The sequence below is a fragment of the Ammospiza caudacuta genome, unplaced genomic scaffold (genome assembly GCF_027887145.1).
Source record: "Ammospiza caudacuta isolate bAmmCau1 unplaced genomic scaffold, bAmmCau1.pri scaffold_39, whole genome shotgun sequence".
Lineage (NCBI taxonomy): Eukaryota > Metazoa > Chordata > Aves > Passeriformes > Passerellidae > Ammospiza > Ammospiza caudacuta.
The window spans coordinates 2,864,289-2,882,349 of NW_026683124.1; the positions used below are offsets into that span (position 1 = coordinate 2,864,289).

The window sequence follows — 18,061 nt, forward strand, 5'->3', positions numbered from 1 at the left end:
CCGGGTCCCAGCCGCCCTGCAGAACCATCCAAAAAATCCGCGGTTTCTCTATCCATCCCTTCCCTGCCGGTCGCCGATCCAGCACAGGAGGCAGAGCAGCGCGCGCGATGCTTCTGGCAGGGACTCATGGAGGAGGCGCGGAGCGAGGCCGGATTGTCGGACCCCGCCGGGATCGGTAAAAACTCGCCCCCGCCATGTGCGTTTAAAAATGGCCCCGAACCACATAGCGAGGGCGGAAGGGAGGAGGCGGGGGGTGGAAACGCAGTCAGCCTGCTTCACAACGCATGCGCGGGCGAGCGGGGAGAAGGGGCGGGCCCCGCGGAGGAGCGTAAAACCAACAAGAGCGCTCTATTCAAATTAGGTCCTTATAGGGTAAGGACCTCCCCCGGCAGGAGGCGGGGGGACCCCAGGGGGAGGGAGCGGCACCACCCCAAAGGGAGGAGCGAGGTCGAAGCCAAACAAAACGGCGCGGAGCGCCGGAAGTGTACCAGCAGTCAGCTTCCGGCTCAGAGTCAAGTAACAGCTGCTCAGACAACTCGGAAGAGCCGACGGAGTCCGGCTAGGACTCGGAAACCAAGAGAGCAGAATTAATGCGGTTTTGAGCGAAACCAAATAAAGCTTTAAACAATATTGGGAAACAATCGCAACACAAACTCACCGATCGGGGAAAAATAAAAGCAGCCTGTGGGGACCGGACACCGGCATCCTCCATGCACGCTTTCCCAGGGGGTGTTGCCGGAGCGCGGGGCAACCAACAAAGGGCATATACCCCAGTTAACCCAAAAGAAGCCAAAGCAATTTCAGAAATAGGGATCAACTCAGCTGTAGTACCCACTCCTGAGGATGACCTTTCTAGTAATAACGATCTGCTCACTTTTGATATTACGCAAATAAGCCGCATGCTTTTTGATTGGGGGGGGCGGATTGTATTTAAGCAGGAATGGCAGGACGACCGCGTTAGCCCAGGCTTCCAGGGAAGGGCAGCAACTCAGCAAGCTGTCCCCAGCCGGCACAGCCTTCCCTGGCAGCACCCTCACTCCAAGCATCCTGGCCTCGGGGAAACGGGACATCCTTTCCATGCTCGGATTTCGGATTACAAATTTATCCTGAGGGCCACTGCCGTACATCCCCTGCTGCCAATCAAATTGACTTGGAAATCATCAGACCCTGTATGGGTTGAGCAGTGGCCCCTGACAGAGCCTCGAGCGGCAGCTTCACTGGAACTGGTCGACCGCGAACTGCAAAAGGGTCACATAGAACCCTCCATCAGCCCATGGAACACCCCTGTATTTGTGATCCCCAAAAGGTCCGGAGAAGGCTATCGTCTCGTCCATGACCTGAGAGGAGTGAACAAGATGATTCGACCCATGGGTCCAGTCCAGACACTGCTACCCACGAACTCAGCCATCCCCGCAGGGCAGCCGTGCGCAGTACTGGATATGAAGGACTGTTTCTTTTCAATACCCCTGCACCCTGAGGACAGAGAACAATTCGCTTTTTCTGTGGCGTTTCGGAACGGCAAGCGGCCCAACCTTCGCTTCCAATGGAGAGTGCTTCCACAAGGTCTGGTTGACAGCCCGACCATATGCCAAATCACCGTGGACAAAGCACTGATGCCAGTCCGACACTCCTTCCCCACTGCAACCATCATCCAGTACATGGACGACATCCTGGTTGCAGCACCATCGGCAAGCCAAGTAGATGACCTGGTGTCCACAATCACGGAGACACTTCAGGCCAACGGCTTCGAGATCGCAAGCACAAAGATCAAGAGAGGACCCTGCGTGGCCTTCCTGGGAGTAGGAATTGCAAGCTCCTACGTGACACCCCCCGAGATGAAGGTCAACCGAAACGTCAAGACGCTCCACGACGTGCAATGCCTGGTGGGATTGCTGCAGTGGCTTTGCAACATTGTCCTGATTCCTCCTGAGGTCATGGACCCTCTGTACGACCTCCTGAAAGGAAAGAAACCCTGGGAACCCAAGGAGCTGACCCCACAAGCAACGAGCTCCCTCGACTTCATCGAAAACCAGATGTCCACTGGCACACTTGCCAGGTGGAACCCAGCCGTGCCACTGGACCTGTACGTCTACTTTACACCGAAGGGGGGAGTGGGAGCACTGGCCCAAGGATCTTCTGAAAAGGCCTGGCTGATCCAATGGGTGGTCCTCGGAAGACCCGCTCGCGCATTTACCCCAGGAATCGAATGCATCGCCAGCCTCATCATGAAAGGCAGGAAACTCACCTTGAAACACCTAGGGACAGAGCCGACAAGCATCCACCTTCCGTTTCGCAAGCAGCTGACCACGGAGTCAGCCACAATATCGGAGTACCTGGCCCTTGCTCTGTCCAGCTTCGGAGGAGAAATCTCCTACTCCTCCAGACCACCCTGGACTAAGCTGCTGACCGTAGTCGACATGGACATGCCACCGAAGGTCAAGGACAGACCGCAGCCGGGACCAACGGTCTTCACAGACGCTTCCTCCACGACTTCAACCGCAGCAACAGTGTGGCAGGCAGGAGAGCAATGGCACTGCGTCAATGCGTGTGACCCCACACTGTCAGTGCAACAACTGGAGGCAGCAGCAGTGGTTTTGGCGTGCGGACTCTTCCAAGACCAACACCTCAACATCGTAACAGACTCTATATTCGTGGCAAGGCTCTGCCTAGCCATGGCAGGACCAGGTGTGTCAACATCAGCAGCAGCCCTAATGCTGGAAGAAGCACTCTCCTCACGACAGGGCACTGTGTCAGTCATCCACATCAACAGCCATGACCCAGTCAAGGGTTACTTCCAGATCGGCAATGACAAAGCGGACGCCGCAGCGAAAGGCGTTTGGACCTTGCAAAGAGCTTGTCAACTGCACGAGTCGCTCCACATCGGAGTCAAAGCACTGGCGAAGAGATGCGAAATCTTGACGGCGGACGCAAAACATGTGGTAGCCACCTGCCCTCATTGCCAGAAGTCATCCCTTTGGACCTGCAGGGTCAACCCAAGAGGTCTCAAGCCCTCAGAAATCTGGCAGTCGGACTTCACCTTATGTCAACTGCTGAAGCCCCGAGCATGGCTTGCAGTGACAGTGGACAATTATAGCGGAACGATCATAGCCACACAGCACCCCAAAACTAACTCCAAAGCCACAATTCAGCACTGGCTGACAGCCATGGCCTGGCTTTGTATCCCCAAACAGGTCAAAATGGACAATGGCTCCAATTTCACCTCCAAACCAGTACAGGAATTTGCCTCGAAATGGGGCATCACGTTAGTGCAAAGCATCCCATATAACAGTACCGGGCAGGCCATAGTTGAGAGAGCAAACCAGACCCTGAAAACCAAGCTAAAAGTGTTGGCAAAAGCAGAGGGCTTTGCCAATTCCATTCCCCCAGGAGATCAGGCACGTATGCTGGCAACCGCTTTGCTGGCACTGAATCAATTCCCTAGGGGAGATGAAACAAACAGTCCCGTCCAAAAACACTGGGCCACTCGAACGATAGAAGAAGGCCCACAGGTGGTAATTAGAAAGTAGCTAGGCGAGTGGGAACGGGGTTGGAGGCTGATGCTCATGGGGCGAGAGTACGCAGCTGTCAAAAAGGAAGGCAAAATCAGGTGGTGTCCACTTAAGTGAATTAAACCGGACCTTCATAGCGAGCAGAATGACACTGACGAGAATTGCGAGTCTCTGTTTACAGGACCCGCTCGTGGGACGTCCTCGTGACGCGTACATCCCGGTTCCAGACGAAAACGACAGACCACCAAGCCACCAGGCAGAACCCGAGAGACCCGCACGGGTGAGACCCAAGCACCAAGGGTGTTTCTGTGTGATTTTGCTGTTGGGGCTTGTCGCCAGAGGGCAAGCCAGCCCAGACCACTACCCCCATTGGCCCTTCATGTGGGTCATGTGACACCTTAGTACTAGCAAAGTGCTCAAAGAAATCACCACACCAAACACCCCATTCTTCGTGCTCCGCATCACCGACCTGTTTACAGGACAGCCAAGGGTAAACCCCTATTCCCCACACGTCACACACTCGTACCTATCCTACTGGTGCCCAGCTTCAAACCCTGGGAAAAGCTACTGCAATTACCCAGGGTGGGGATATTGTGGGCACTGGGGCTGCGAAACCATAGTTACAGATGCCAGACCGTTGGGGCCTGGGTGGGATCCACAAAAGCCAGACAAATTCTTACAGTTCACCTGGGCACCCAGCGGCTGCAAAACACCCTTCTTCTTTCATGGAAACTTCCATCAAAACCAACATAAAATCCCTAGATTTCGGGCATGCACTGATTACAACATGACGGTCTTGCAGCCAGATCACCCTAGCTGGGCCACAGGCAGAACGTGGACAGTGGTCCTTCAAGGGTCAAAAGAGAGGTTGAACATGCAAATTATCAGGCTCCAACCGTTGGCACCCCGAGCGGTCGGACCCAACAAAGCGATTAAAAGCGTGCCGAAAGGGAGAAACGTAACCTACCCCAAAACCTTACCCACAGGGGTCAGCAATGTCCTGACCGGTCAAGCGGGAAACGCTTCAGATGAGCCGCTTAACCGAGTCAGACTCAAACCCAATCCTTCGTATGTTAGAAGCTACCTTTGTATCCCTGAACGAATCCAACCCTAACCTAACCGAATCCTGCTGGCTTTGTTACGATGTCAAACCCCCTTTTACGAAGGAGTCGCTCTAAACACTCCCTTCAGTTATTCCTCAGCCAACGCCCCTCACCAGTGCAGATGGGATACCCCTCGCAAAGGAATCACCCTGAGTCAAGTCACAGGCCGAGGCAGATGCTTTGGCAATGCAACCCTAGCTAAGCGGGAAGGCAACGTCTGCACCAAAATTGTCAAGCCTAACAGGAAAAACACTAAGTGGGTAGTCCCATCCGCACCTGGGATGTGGGTTTGCCAGCGATCCGGAGTGAGTGCTTGTGCGTTCCTTCCCAAATTCAATGACTCTAATGACTTCTGTGTCCAAGTTCTGGTTGTTCCTAGGGTCCTGTACCACTCAGACGAAGAAATGTACCATCTTCTTGAGGGACCCAGCCGGATCCACAAAAGAGAAATAATGACAGGTATAACTATCGCAATGCTGCTCGGCCTGGGAGCAGCCAGAACGGCCACGGGTGTCTCAGCCCTAGCAACCCAGCACCAAGGACTGTCCCAGCTGCAACAGACCATTGATGAGGACCTGCAAAGGATCGAGAAATCCATCTCCTTTCTAGAGAAGTCGATCTCCTCACTCTCAGAAGTGGTCTTGCAGAACAGGCGAGGCTTGGACCTCCTGTTCATGCAGCAAGGGGGCCTGTGTGCCGCCCTGAAAGAGGAGTGCTGTTTCTATGCAGACCACACGGGAGTCGTGAGAGACTCCATGGCAGAACTCCAGAACCGACTGGCTCAGAGACAGAAAGACAGGGAAGCCCAACAGGGTTGGTACGAGTCCTGGTTCAATCAATCACCTTAGCTAACCACTCTGATTTCTGCCCTGATAGGTCCATTGGCGATGTTGCTTCTAACAGTTACCTTCGGACCATGCCTGCTGAACAAGCTGGTCTCGTTCGTTCAGAGCCGCCTGGAACGGACCAACATCCTGTTCTTAGGCCGACGACAGTTGCTGTGAATTCAACCAGGGAACACTGCCAGTCACAAGATTTTCCAAACTTGTCTGGCAAAAGCTTACTCAGGTTTTCCAAAACCCCTTTCCCTTGTCAAGTTACAACCTTATACCTCATTTTAGCACCTATGTATATGAATACCTCATTCATTTGTGAAAAAGGGGGTGGAGATGTGGTAGATAGGGAAAGGTGCTGCGGAAGATCACGCGATGTTACAGGAAGCCAGGACCCCCTGTTCCTCTAAGATAAGAGATTACCCTAGGGGTGTGGCCCCACTAATAGTAGTGCTAGTAACTTTCCATTCCTTACCCAGTACTTTTCCATTCCTTACTAACTATAGATAAGAAGGACAAAACCACCTTTTGATGTAGAGAACCCCCTAGATTATAAAACCCCACGAGAAGAAGTAATAAACGCCTTTTGACCGTCCACCACATTGGTGTCTGCGTGTTGTCATTGGCCCGAGCGACCCTGGAGAGTTTGGGTCACTGTGCTGATCCTTAGAACCAGGTCGCCTTGCCTTGATCCAGAAGGCAACAGAAGAGAAACTTTCTGTGCCTCTGAGTCTCACCAGTTCCTGCCCCCAAAAGGACACAAACATGATGAGTTGTGATTCCCACTCCAGTGGTGGCACCTGGACCTCCCTCCATAGCCAGAGCAGAGCTCCCTTGTCCCACAAAGTCCCTGACAAAGGAGGGATGAAGGAAACAGGAGAGGCTGTGGGGATCAGGGGCAGGGCAAAGCCAGGGAGAACAATGACTTTTGCATTTGATGGAGCTGTGCCTTCCCCTGGCTTTGTTGGCTGACAAGAAATGAACATCCCTCTGTGTCTTGGGCAGCTCCTTCTCCAAGGAAAGCAGGTGGGAGTTGGAGCCAAGGAGCTGAAAGCTGCAGGTGCAGCCTGGGCTGGAGGGAGCTCAGATTTGCACAAGGCTGCTCTGAGTGCCAGGGCTGGGATGGGGGAAATGGTGGGGTGGGGGTAGGGACAGAGTCTGATTGATTGTCAGCCATGAATGGTGTTGATTTTTATATCTTCAAACTGCATGAGGAGGTACTTGGTTTCAATGTCAAGTGGAGATTGCTATTAACAGGAAAAAAACCCCAAAAAACTAAACAGGTGCAAAAAAATGTTTTCTCACAGTATTTTTAAATAGAACATATTTAGTTAAACACACTTCTGAAATCTCTCTTTTTAAACACACAAGATTTGGAAACTGAAATGAAATGATTCCCAGAGGCTTGGCTCGTTCAGCTGTTCTGAATGTTAATGAGCCCTGGGACACTGAATTCCTGCACTGAAGAGCTGAAGGCTGAACAAGCTTCTGGAGCAGGAAAATTCAGCAGCAGCCTCCAAGGTGCTGAGGATGTCAGCAGCCCCCACTGAGGCCATCCCTGCCCAGAGACCGTGGGGGAATGGGCAGACAAGGAGAGCGTCCCTGGGGCTGGGGCAGCACAACTCAGAGGCAGCAGCGGCTCCAACTGGGAAATGGAGTGTGGAATGTGGCTGGGAAAGTCCTGCCTGGGCTGGGCCAAGCAGGACACACGAGCCCTGACTCCTAAACGCCAAACAATTCTCTCAAGGAGACATTTGAAAAGAATTAGAATTGCTTGTGTACTGTGAGTTTTACTCCCTAGAGATATACGAACTGGGGATTCTCAGGAACTGAAAACAACAAAACCCCCTTTACTGGCAACTTTGGAAAATCAGAGAAACTTTGGCAAAATGTTTTTTATGACACTGTAGTGCTTTTCGTTTGTTAATTATAGATCTTTCTAATCTTGAGATTTCCTAATTAATGTACTGATGAGTATGTTGTGTTTTAGTGCTGGTTAATTATTTATGTATTAATCTTATTGTGAGATAGGATTACAAGAAAGGTCTAGTAGGCTTAAAATTTTAAAAGGGTATAAATAAGAATTTATTAAAAGTAAAATTAAATTAAAGATAGTAAGAATTAAAATAAATTTTTTTGAATCCTTTTTTTTTCTTTACATCTTTTTCATTTTACTGAAAATGTAAAGAAAGTAAATTAGGAATTTCTAGTCCGTTCACTATCTCTAGAATCGACTTTTTTAGTTTACTGTGGGGAGAAGTTTTTCTTGTTAAGGTTAAGGAGATATTTTTACAAGAGGAAAAAGTAGGTTGTTTTTTGTTCTTAGTTTTGTCATAGATAACAGTTGTCTGGGGATCTTTGTTATTGTGATATTGTTTTTATTGCTACAAGCTTTTTTACAGCTTGTTGATGAGTCATGTCAAATTAAGGGGTATTGTTTTAAAGATGAGCTGTTTAAAGGTAAATTTTTTTATTATTTTCTTTTAAAATTATTTTTATCTCTGACAATGGAGGTCTCTTGGGGAAAATGGATTACCTTTTTATCCCCCTGTTTAAACTTTTTGTAAAATTACAGTTTTTTAAACATTTATTTATTTAACATGCAGGTTTTTCTTTGATTAACTTGAAATATTTTCATTTATTTGAATTTTTTTATAGTTTTATGTGTTATTAAGAAAAATAGTTTTTTCTTTATAGTTTATAAGAAGATTTTAGTTTTAAGATAAAGGTATTTTTTCTTGTTTTTTGGGGGAGGGATTTAACTTTTTACTGACTTTACTGACTTTACTGACTTTTCTGGTTTTATGGTTTTTGGTTTTTTTTTTTTTTTTTTTCAGTTGAGGGAAGATTGAAGTATTGAAAGGATTTACACCTGACCCACTGATAACTTTTGGGGGAAGTTGCGGTTGAGTTGTATTAGGATTGCTTTTATGACTGCTTTGGGGCTTTTTATTGTGTTTAATAGTAGTTGTAGGGTTATTTTGTATGGGTTGTAGGTTGTGAATTTTTTAGTTTTAATTGTCTTGGGGGAGGGGACTTGATGGTAAGATTTTAATTGCTGTGGCCAGCTTTGTTCTGGTTGGGGTTTTGTAGCCTCTTTTGTTTTCCTGTTTGGGAGTTGTTGGGGTTTGGTTTGGTTAGAGTAGAGCCAATGGAGGGAGGCGGTCTGGGGAGGGTGGAAGGGGCTCAGCCCATGGCAGGGTTGCTTGGTTTGGTTTGGTTTGGTTTGGTTTGGTTTGGTTTGGTTGAGATGGGGGCTGGGGCCAGGGTTTGCTGCTTCTTTATTGACTGGAAAAGAAAGAGGAGGTTCCTGGTTTATTTCATCATAAACATAGATAATCAAGTGTTCAATGTTCTGTGAAAGAAGGAGGGGCAGCAACAAAACTCCTACACTGGAATTAGGAAGGGCAGACTTTGGCCTGTTTAGGATGCTGATGTGTGGAGTACTAAATCTGGTACTGATCTTTTTAGGGGACACAGGCCTTAAAAACCAAGGGATCCAGGAAGGATGGACACATTTCAAGGAAGTAATCTTAAGGGGGAAGGAGCAGCCTGTCCCAGTGTGGCAAAAGCTGAGCTAGTGAGGTAAATGGCTGGCCTGGCAGGGCATGGAGTTTTTGTAGGAACTCAGGGAAAAAGGGCCAGCAACTCAGGAAGTGTTTAAGGATATTGTTAGGTTATGCAGGAAGAAAAGTTGAGGGGTGAAAGCTCAATTAGAACTGAACCTGGCGGTTTCTGTAAGAATAAAAAATGTTTTTATAAAAAGTTTATAGCAAAAGGAGGGAAAAGGAGAACCACAACCATTTATTGATTGCAGTTGAGAACAGAGTAACTGCAGATAAGTAAAAGACTAAGCTACTTAACATCTTGTGTCAATTTTCAATATTAGGACAGGCTGTCCTCAGGACAAGTGTTCTCCTGAGCTGGTAGATGGGCACAGGGAGCAGAACAGCCCCTGTAACCCAGGAGGAAGCAGCTGGTGACCTGCTGAGCCACTCCCATGCTCACAGGTGTCTCTGGGAGCAGATGGGATCCATCCCAGGGGGATGAGGGAGCTGTGGATGATCTCCCCAAGCTGCTCTCCATCATTTACCATCAGTCCTGGCTCAGCAGGGAGGTCCCAGAGGGCTGGAGGTGCCAGTGTGGGCCCATTGCCAGGAAGGGCTGGAAGGAAGATCTGGGGAACTCCAGGCCTGTCAGCCTGACCTGCGTGCCCAGCAAGGTTATGGAACAGATCACCCCGAGTGCCATCACAGGGCACCCACAGGATGGCCGAGGGATCAGAGCCAGCCAGCATAAATTTAGGGATGGCAGGTCCTGCCTGACCAAGCTGATCTCCTTTTATGACCAGGTGACCCACCTATGGATGCAGGAAATGCTGTGGTTGTTGTGTGCTTGGACTTCAAAGCCTTTAAAACCATGAGCCACGGAATTCCCTGGAAAAACTGCAGCCCATGGCTTGGACATGTTCACCCTTCCCAGGGTAAAGAGCTGGCTGGAGGCTGGGCCCAGAGAGTGGCGGGGATGGTGCTGCACCCAGCTGGTGTCCAGGCACTGGTGGTGTCCCCCAGGGATCTGTGCTGGGCCCAGTCCTGTTTAATATCTTCACTGATGATCTGGCTGAGGGGATCGAGTCCACCGTGCACAAATTGCAGATGACACCAAGCTGGGTGTGAGTGTGGATCTGCTGGAGGGCAGGACAAGAAGACACAGCCTTAAGCTGCACCAGGCGAGGTTCAGGCTGGGCAATAAGAAGTTCTCCACAGAACAGGTGAGTGGGCATTGGAATGGGCTGGCTGGGGAGGAGGTGGCAGAGTCACTGTCCCTCTCCAGTGGCACTTAGTGGCATGGTCTGGGTGACAAGGCAGTATTATGGCATTGGTTGGATTGAATGATCCCAAAGGTCTTTTCCAGGCTTTTTGATTCTTTCATTCTGTGATGACTGGGGGACACTGGGGCCATTGTGACACGGCAGGAGCTAATAGGACCATGGTGACACCATGCAGCCCCACAGAACCAGGGGTCCACTGTGGTGCTGTAGGGCCAAATGGAACCAGGGAGTGTATCATGACACTCTGGGTCCTCGTGGAACCACAGAGACCATTGTGACATTGCAGGGCCTTGTGTAACCAAGGAGTTTCACCATTTTGACACTGCAAAACCAAAGAGAGCATTGGGGGACTCCAAAGCCCAGCAGAACCAAGGGGACATTGTGACACTGCAGGGCCTCATGGAAGCAAGGGGACATTGTAACACTGCAGGATCCTGTGTAACCAAGGGACCACTGTGACAGGAACGTTGTGACACTGTGTGGCCTCGTGAAAACAAGGAGTCCATTGTGACACTGAGGGGAGTTGTAGAACCACAGAGACCATGGTGACAGTGTGGGACCTCATGTGACCATGGGACCATTGTGACACTCTGGGGCCCCATGGAACCAAGAGGCCACTGTGAAACTGCAACACCAATGAGAACATTGTGATACTCTGAAGCCCCATGGAACCAAGGAATCCATTGTCACATTTTGGACCCCCATGAAACCAAGGAGACCATTGTTTCTCTGCATGGTCTCATGGATCCAAGGAGACCAGTGTTACAGTGCAGGGCCTGGGATAATCAAGAGGCCATTGTGACAATGAGGGGCCCCATGGAACACAGGACTTCTTTGCAGATGACACCAAGCTGGATGTGAGTGTTGATCTGCTGGATGGTAGGAGGGCTCTGTACAGGGCTTTGGACAGGCTGGATCCAGGGCCCAAATCAAACAAGGTGAGGTTGAACAAGAGCAAGTGCTGGGTCATGCACTTTGGCCACAACAACCCCTGCAGCACTACAGGCTGGGGACAGAGTGGCTGGAGAGCAGCCAGGCAGAAAGGGACCTGCAGGGAGTGATGGCCAGCAGGCTGGACATGAGGCAGCAGTGTGCCCAGGTGGCCAAGAAGGCAAATGGCTCCTGGCCTGGATCGGGAATGGTGCAGCCAGCAGGAGCAGGGCTGCTGTACTCAGCATTAATCTGTCCCCAGCTCTGCACACAGACATTGCTGCTGCAGCTCCAGAGAAGGCAACAAAAGGGCATCTCTGCAGAAAACTCTGCTGGGAGATCCTTTAGTTCTATTAAAGCCACCAACAGTGCAGCTCCTCATTGACACAATTGGTGGCTCGAGGGAAGGTGGAGAAAAAAAAAAGAGAAATGGAAAAACAATGCTTTTATTTTATGGACAATATTGAAAAACTAAAACACAGGGGAAAAAAAGAACAAAGCCAAAAGAATTATCAAAGATTATTTATATTACAAATTATTTATATTATCTAATAATTATATTACTTAGCCTGTCCCTGCTGCAGCCCCGGCACTGCCACCCCAGGACTGTGCCCAGCCCCGAGAGCACTCAGGCCCTGCAGCAACACCAGGGCCACCAGGGCAGTGGGGCAGGGCCACGGCAGCAGCACTGGCAACACCAAGTGCTGCTGCTGCTGGGCACAGCTGCTGTGCCAGCACTGATCTGCCCCCAGCTCTGCACACAGACATTGCTGCTGTAGCTCCAGAGAAGGCAACAAAACGGCATCTCTGCAGAAAACTTTGCTGGGAGATCATTTAGTTCATTTAAAGCCACCAACAGTGCAGCCCCTCATTGACACAGTCTGTGGCCACAAGGAAAGTGGAGAGAAACAAAATGAGAAATGGCACAAGGAATGGCTTTACATTGTTGACAATATGAAAATATTAAAACAAAGGAAACAGATCTCCAAAATGAAACCAACAAGAAGTATCAAAAATGAGTTTTATTACAAGTGGTTTGCAGAAATTGACCAACAGTTAAATGTTTCTGAAAGCATGCAGTCATCAGTGTCCACACTGCAGCCTTGAGCTCCTGATTCCTCAGGCTGTAGATGAGGGGGTTCAGGGCTGGAGGCATCACTGCGTACAGAACTGACAGGGCCAGATTAAGGGATGGGGAGGAGATGGAGGGGGGCTTCAGGTAAGCAAATGCTGAAGTGCTGACAAAGAGGGAAACAACAGCCAAGTGAGGGAGGCAGGTGGAAAAGGCTTTGTGCCGTCCCTGCTTCGAGGGGATCCTCAGCACAGCCCTGAAGATCTGCACATAGGAGAAAACAATGAACACAAAACAACCAAATACCAAACAGACACTAAATGCAATGAGCCCAAGTTCCCTGAGGTAGGATTGGGAGCAGGAGAACTTGAGAATCTGTGGGATTTCACAGAAGAACTGGCCCAGGGCATTGCCCTGGCACAGGGGCAGGGAAAATGTATTGGCCGTGTGCATGAGAGCATTGAGAAAGGCACTGGCCCAGGCAGCTGCTGCCATGTGGGCACAAGCTCTGCTGCCCAGGAGGGTCCCGTAGTGCAGGGGTTTGCAGATGGACACGTAGCGGTCATAGCACATGATGGTCAGAAGTGAAAGCTCTGCTGAGATGAAGAACACAAAGAAAAAGAGCTGTGCAGCACATCCTGAGTAGGAGATGTTCCTGGTGTCCCAAAGGGAATTGTGCATGCCTTTGGGGACAGTGGTGCAGATCATGCCCAGGTCGCTGAGGGCCAGGTTGAGCAGGAAGAAGAACATGGGCGTGTGCAGGTGGTGGCTGCAGGCTACGGCGCTGATGATGAGGCTGTTGCCCAGGAGGGCAGCCAGGGAGATGCCCAGCAAGAGGCAGAAGTGCAGGAGCTGCAACTGCCGTGTGTCTGCCAATGCCAGCAGGAGGAAGTGGCTGATGGAGCTGCTGTTGGACATTTTCTGTGTCTTGGCATGGGGATCTGTAAAAAAGTAATCATGGAATACTTGGGTTTGGAGAGCACTTTAAATATCCCAGCACAGCCTGTGGGCAATTTTCCTCCACTGCCTGCCCAGGGCTCTGCTGCCTGGAGCTGTCCCTGCCAGCAGCTGCTTCCCTGTGCCAAGGGCTGGGCCCTGCCAGTGCTACCAGAGCCAAGCCCAGCCCTGGGGGCTCAGCTCTGCCCTGCAGACCCCTCCCAGCTCTGGCACTGCCCAGGGGCAGCTCTGGCTCTCCAGGCTCTGATGGCTCTGTAAGAGCAACCCTGAGGAGGCTGAAAAAGCAAAACTGATGCAGCTTCTTGGGGGCCCTGTGCAGGTTTCTGTCACTGCCTGGCTTAGTAAGATCTGAGAAAAAGCTATTTTCTTTTTCTGAACCTTAACTGAGAGATTAATATCAATGTGCAATTTTTCATCCTGGCAACAAAAAGCAGTAGATTAAAAAGGAAAGATTTTCCAATTTATGCAGCCCCAGCCTTGCTGTGCTCCCTGTATAACCTACTTGGAAATATTCTACAGTTAAATGTCATGCTGGGAGCAGTCCTGAACAATGCAGCATCCTCAACAGACAAAGAAAACACTTTCAAGCCTGACCAGCTGTCTCCTCCCACCCAGATCTTGTCCCCCCGTGCTGGGAGCAAGCTGCCAGGGCTGGCTGAGAGCTGTCCCTGGCAGGCAGCAGAGTCCCTGCCCCAGCACAGCGCCCAGGGCTGCAGGACCCTGCTCTGCAGGACAGCCCTGGGCACCCCTGGCTGCTCTGCACAAGAGACAATCAGAGAATGTACTCACAGGGTCTGCAGGCATTGGGATGTTCCAGCTTTAGGAGATGGCTCCAGGAGCTGCAGCTACACTGTCCTGCAGCCAGAGGTTCCTGTGCCAAGGGCTGGCAGTGATTGTTCCCCAGGCACTTCTCAGCACCTTCCCAGCCCTGACTGATTGAAGCTCTCTGTGCCTCTGTGCTGTGCTCAGGACGGCTGCAGGCAGTGCCCCAGCCCTGCTGGGCTGGCAGAAGAGCTGCTCATCAAGAGAAATGTGCTTTTGAAGCTCTTCTTGGTTACCAGGAGCTGCCTCTGTGCCAGGAGCCCATCCCAGCTCAGCAGCACAGACACAGCACAAGGACTTCAATGAGCCTCTGGGGCTTTGTGCTCAGGCCCTGAACATCAGTCCCTGAGAGGGAGCTGAAGAAACCTCTCCAGAACTTCAAGTCAGAATCCAACTCCAAAGTTTCTTGGAATTTTAATGGGTCACACTGAGGGACACAACTGAGAAAGTGTCCCCAGGCCCCAAGCAGAGCAGAAAACTGGAGGCAGTGATGACAGGTGGGGACAAAGAGAAGGCAAGTCTTGGTGCCCTGGGGCACAGCAGCAGTGTCTGTGCCACCAAGGGCTGTGAGGAGACACCTTGTCCTGAGGCCCTGGGACCTCCTGGCATAGCCTCAGCTAGGCTGGGCACTGTCAATGCCTTGTCCTGCCCTCAACATCCCCCCCTAACCCAAATCCCAGTGGCCTCAAGGATCTGCTGGAAGGAGTCCCTGGGGAGCCTTGCTCAGCAGTAGCCCTGGGGAATCCTTAATGCTCCCTGTAGGGACTGCAGATTGGGTTTGGGTTTGGCTTTTGCCTTGGAGTCTCTGAGAGGTTTGTGCAATCATGGCCTCCAATTATCTGCTTTAATTAGTCCCTGGAGAGACTTTGTCAGTAACAACACTCAGTGGGGCTCATTAGTACTTTAGGGTACTTCAGTTATTTTAAGGTACTTGGAGTTTCCCTTTTGATACTGACTCTGTGAGAGGTTTGTACAATCATGGCCCCAATTCTCTGTTTTAACGAGTCCCAGGAGAGCTTTGTACTGACACTCAGTGGGGCTCATTAATGGTTAAGGTTTTTAACATATTTTATGGATTTAAGAATACTTTTAGGTACTTTTAAGGATTTCCTTGCCCACACTGAGTCTCTGAGAGGTTTTTGTGCCATCCTGACCTCCAGTTCTCTCCTCCAATGAGTCCAGGAGGAGCCTGTGTTGAGTATCTTCCCTCTTTCTGTTTTACAACCAAGATGGAACTGAAATAATTTTGTAAGACTTTCTAAAAGCATCCAAACAAACATGAGACAATTAACAATACAACAACAGCTAAGAAAATTAAATGTCATCTTTTACATAGACATCATCCAACCCTTTTGTCCCTTGGATTGGAAGAGTTCATGGACCCAGTCTTTGTTTTCCCCTTGAAGCTTCTTGAACTCTTCATTCAGTACTTGAATGCTCTTGTGGATTGACTCGCTGTGGCTGGAGAGGTTCATGCAACACATGCCCTCAGAGTCTACACAGCCATGCCCATGTGCCCAGAATGAAAATTCTATTGCTGTTCTGCAAGGTAGCATGTCTGATGGTCTCTATGTCCTTTAGCTGCAGCCACCCAAGGTAGTCCAAATTGGGGGTGCAATCATCCGATACCTGGATTAAAGCTTTCAAAGCCATCTCTTTGATATCATCCAATACTTTTCTGGGGACACCTGGTACTTGATCATCTAGTCGGCTTTGCTGTCCTTCTCCAGCTAGATGGTTGATTTTCAATTCTGCCCTTGCCTCATTATTAGCATAGTCTACTATTAATTGATTTAGTAAACACTTCCATCCCCCTTCCCACGGGTTGTATTCTGTAGGCGACAACAACATGGTCATAATACATTTTAAATCATAGGGAGTTATGATGTGCTGTAAACATGGCCCTCATTAGGCCATTAAAACAAAGGAAGTCCTTCCTATGGTCTTTAGCTGCCCTACACAGATCCTTGATTTCCCTGTAAACCAATGGCTGATACCTGGGATTCTGCCCCCTTCTTTCATAACATACCGGGGGCAATGAGGGATTTTGAGACTCTTTGCCAGTCTCCTTCCTTAACTGCTTCCTTCTGAATCCTTTCCTAGGGACATTCTGGGGTTGAGGGGAAAGGTGGCTCTGGGGAATCCAAACTGTCTTTTGGAGAGGAAGAATAACTTTGAGGAGAAACATTTGGATTAGAAATAGTGTGACAGTTGGGCTTAGTATCTGTGACCATGGGGTTATATTATTGCTGGAGGGTGAGGCAAAGGGCACTGCCATTTTGTCAGGTGTTGGGGAGGAAGGGACTTGATTTATGATGGCAGACTTCCAGGGTAGAGTTCTGGAGGCATTGCCCAGGGTTAAAGTGGAATGATTGACAGTAGGGACATGACCCACAGTTATGGGGGTGGAGTCTGGAGGTTCATTCAGGGCAGAAGAGAAGGTTGTGGTAGCAGAAAGTGGAGGAGCCAAGATGGAGGGAGGATGATCCGGCTCCCAAGCCACATTCAGGCTCCTTCCATCTTGAGTCTCCAGGGCATGATATTCCAAGACCACGTGGCCATTGCCATCTTGGACCACTGTGGAAGGTCTGAGAAAGGCAAGTTTGAGGGGAGGTCCTGAGTTAGGAGTGACCAACAGATTCAGTTTTTGAGACATTGCTTGCTGGTGAAGGGTCTCAAGGATGGTATGGAAGATGGGGAGCATGTGGGCTGCAATGGGCTCCCTTTGGATTGAAAGGTTGTACAGTTTAAGTCCCACTGAGTCCTAAAATTCAGTGGTATGGATTTCATCAGCAAAGGCATCTGGAAAATTTTTAATGATCCACCTCATGATTGATTTTAATTTGTTCTTTGAAAATATTTTGTCATGATCTCTTTGAATTACCTTAAAGCATCCATATATGCTCCTTTCTACTTTGGACATCTGGCTGCCCATTTTTCTCCTTCTCCACCTTAGGGGCAACAGCCACCAGAGCACACCAAATCATTAATGGGACTTGGGTGCATATTGTAAAAACACAGTGGCAAAATGGGCAGTAAATGTCTTGCATTTCCCCAAACCCACCTGCAATTCTATGCAGGAGAAACCGTTTTTGCCCCTGCCGATCCCGGGCTGAGGTCCCTCGAAGAAACAATGAATCCATCAGGCCTGCAAAATCCAAAATCCCGGGGAGCACTGACCTATCCATCAGCTAACCCCAGCTCACGTGACTGGCACAGGGAGCCCTGAATGTCTTGGTGCCTGTTCGTGTGCCAAATGTCACAATGAGGGTGGCTGCGACAAACTTCTCTGAGTCCCTGACTTCCGCAGGGCGAGGGTGGCAAAAATGAAAAGGAGTGGGTTCGATGGAGTTTCCCAAAAAGAACTTTAATTACAGGGTGAAAAACAATAAACATGGAGAAGTCGAGCACGGTACGAGGGGCAGTATCCTAAAACCTGAGACACAGACGAAGTCACAACATAGACACTTGGGGCTAGAAAACTAGAACAATAGAAGAAACAAGTAACCAATAAACCAATACAGGAGTAGAACTTGGACAACTTAGCATAACAACACTAAAGGCTTATGGGAAAAGTCTCAAGCTCAGCCTAAGTAAATTGAATGATTCCTAGAACTTGAAACTCACGCCCAGTTCTTCCAGGGTAAAATCTGTGTGACTCTGAGTTATAGCTGGGTTAACTCCCACACCGCTGCTTTGCACTGGCCCCTTGGGACCATGCGGCCAAACAGAGCCACAGTGCTATCCTTGGTTCCACAAGGCTCTGCAGTGTCACATTGGCCCCTTCATTTCACAAGGCTCTCAAATGTCACATTGGTCTCCATAGGAAGGAAACCACAGAGCCCCAATGTTTCACGAGCTGATGAACAGCAGCCATCAGCGGCCAAGGCAAGCCTGACCTGTCTGTCCTGGCAGGTTTGCTTGGAGCAACCCTTGGATATTTGAAATTACGAATGCGGAGTCCTAATTTAGAATATTTGTGCCTGGAAAAGAGGGATTTTTTT

At 49.7% G+C, this 18,061-nt stretch overlaps 1 protein-coding gene across 1 annotated transcript; it reads right to left on the reverse strand.

Moving 5' to 3' along the window:
- Positions 1 to 11,978: 11,978 nt before the first annotated feature.
- LOC131571882 (olfactory receptor 14J1-like) lies at positions 11,979 to 13,196 on the reverse strand (the record flags this gene model as incomplete). The annotated part of the gene is made up of 2 exons (XM_058824637.1): positions 12,292 to 13,196; positions 11,979 to 11,997 (listed from the first exon to the last, which is right to left on the reverse strand). Coding segments are annotated over exons 1-2 (924 nt in total), but the record flags the coding sequence as incomplete, so codon positions are not given.
- Positions 13,197 to 18,061: the final 4,865 nt, after the last annotated feature.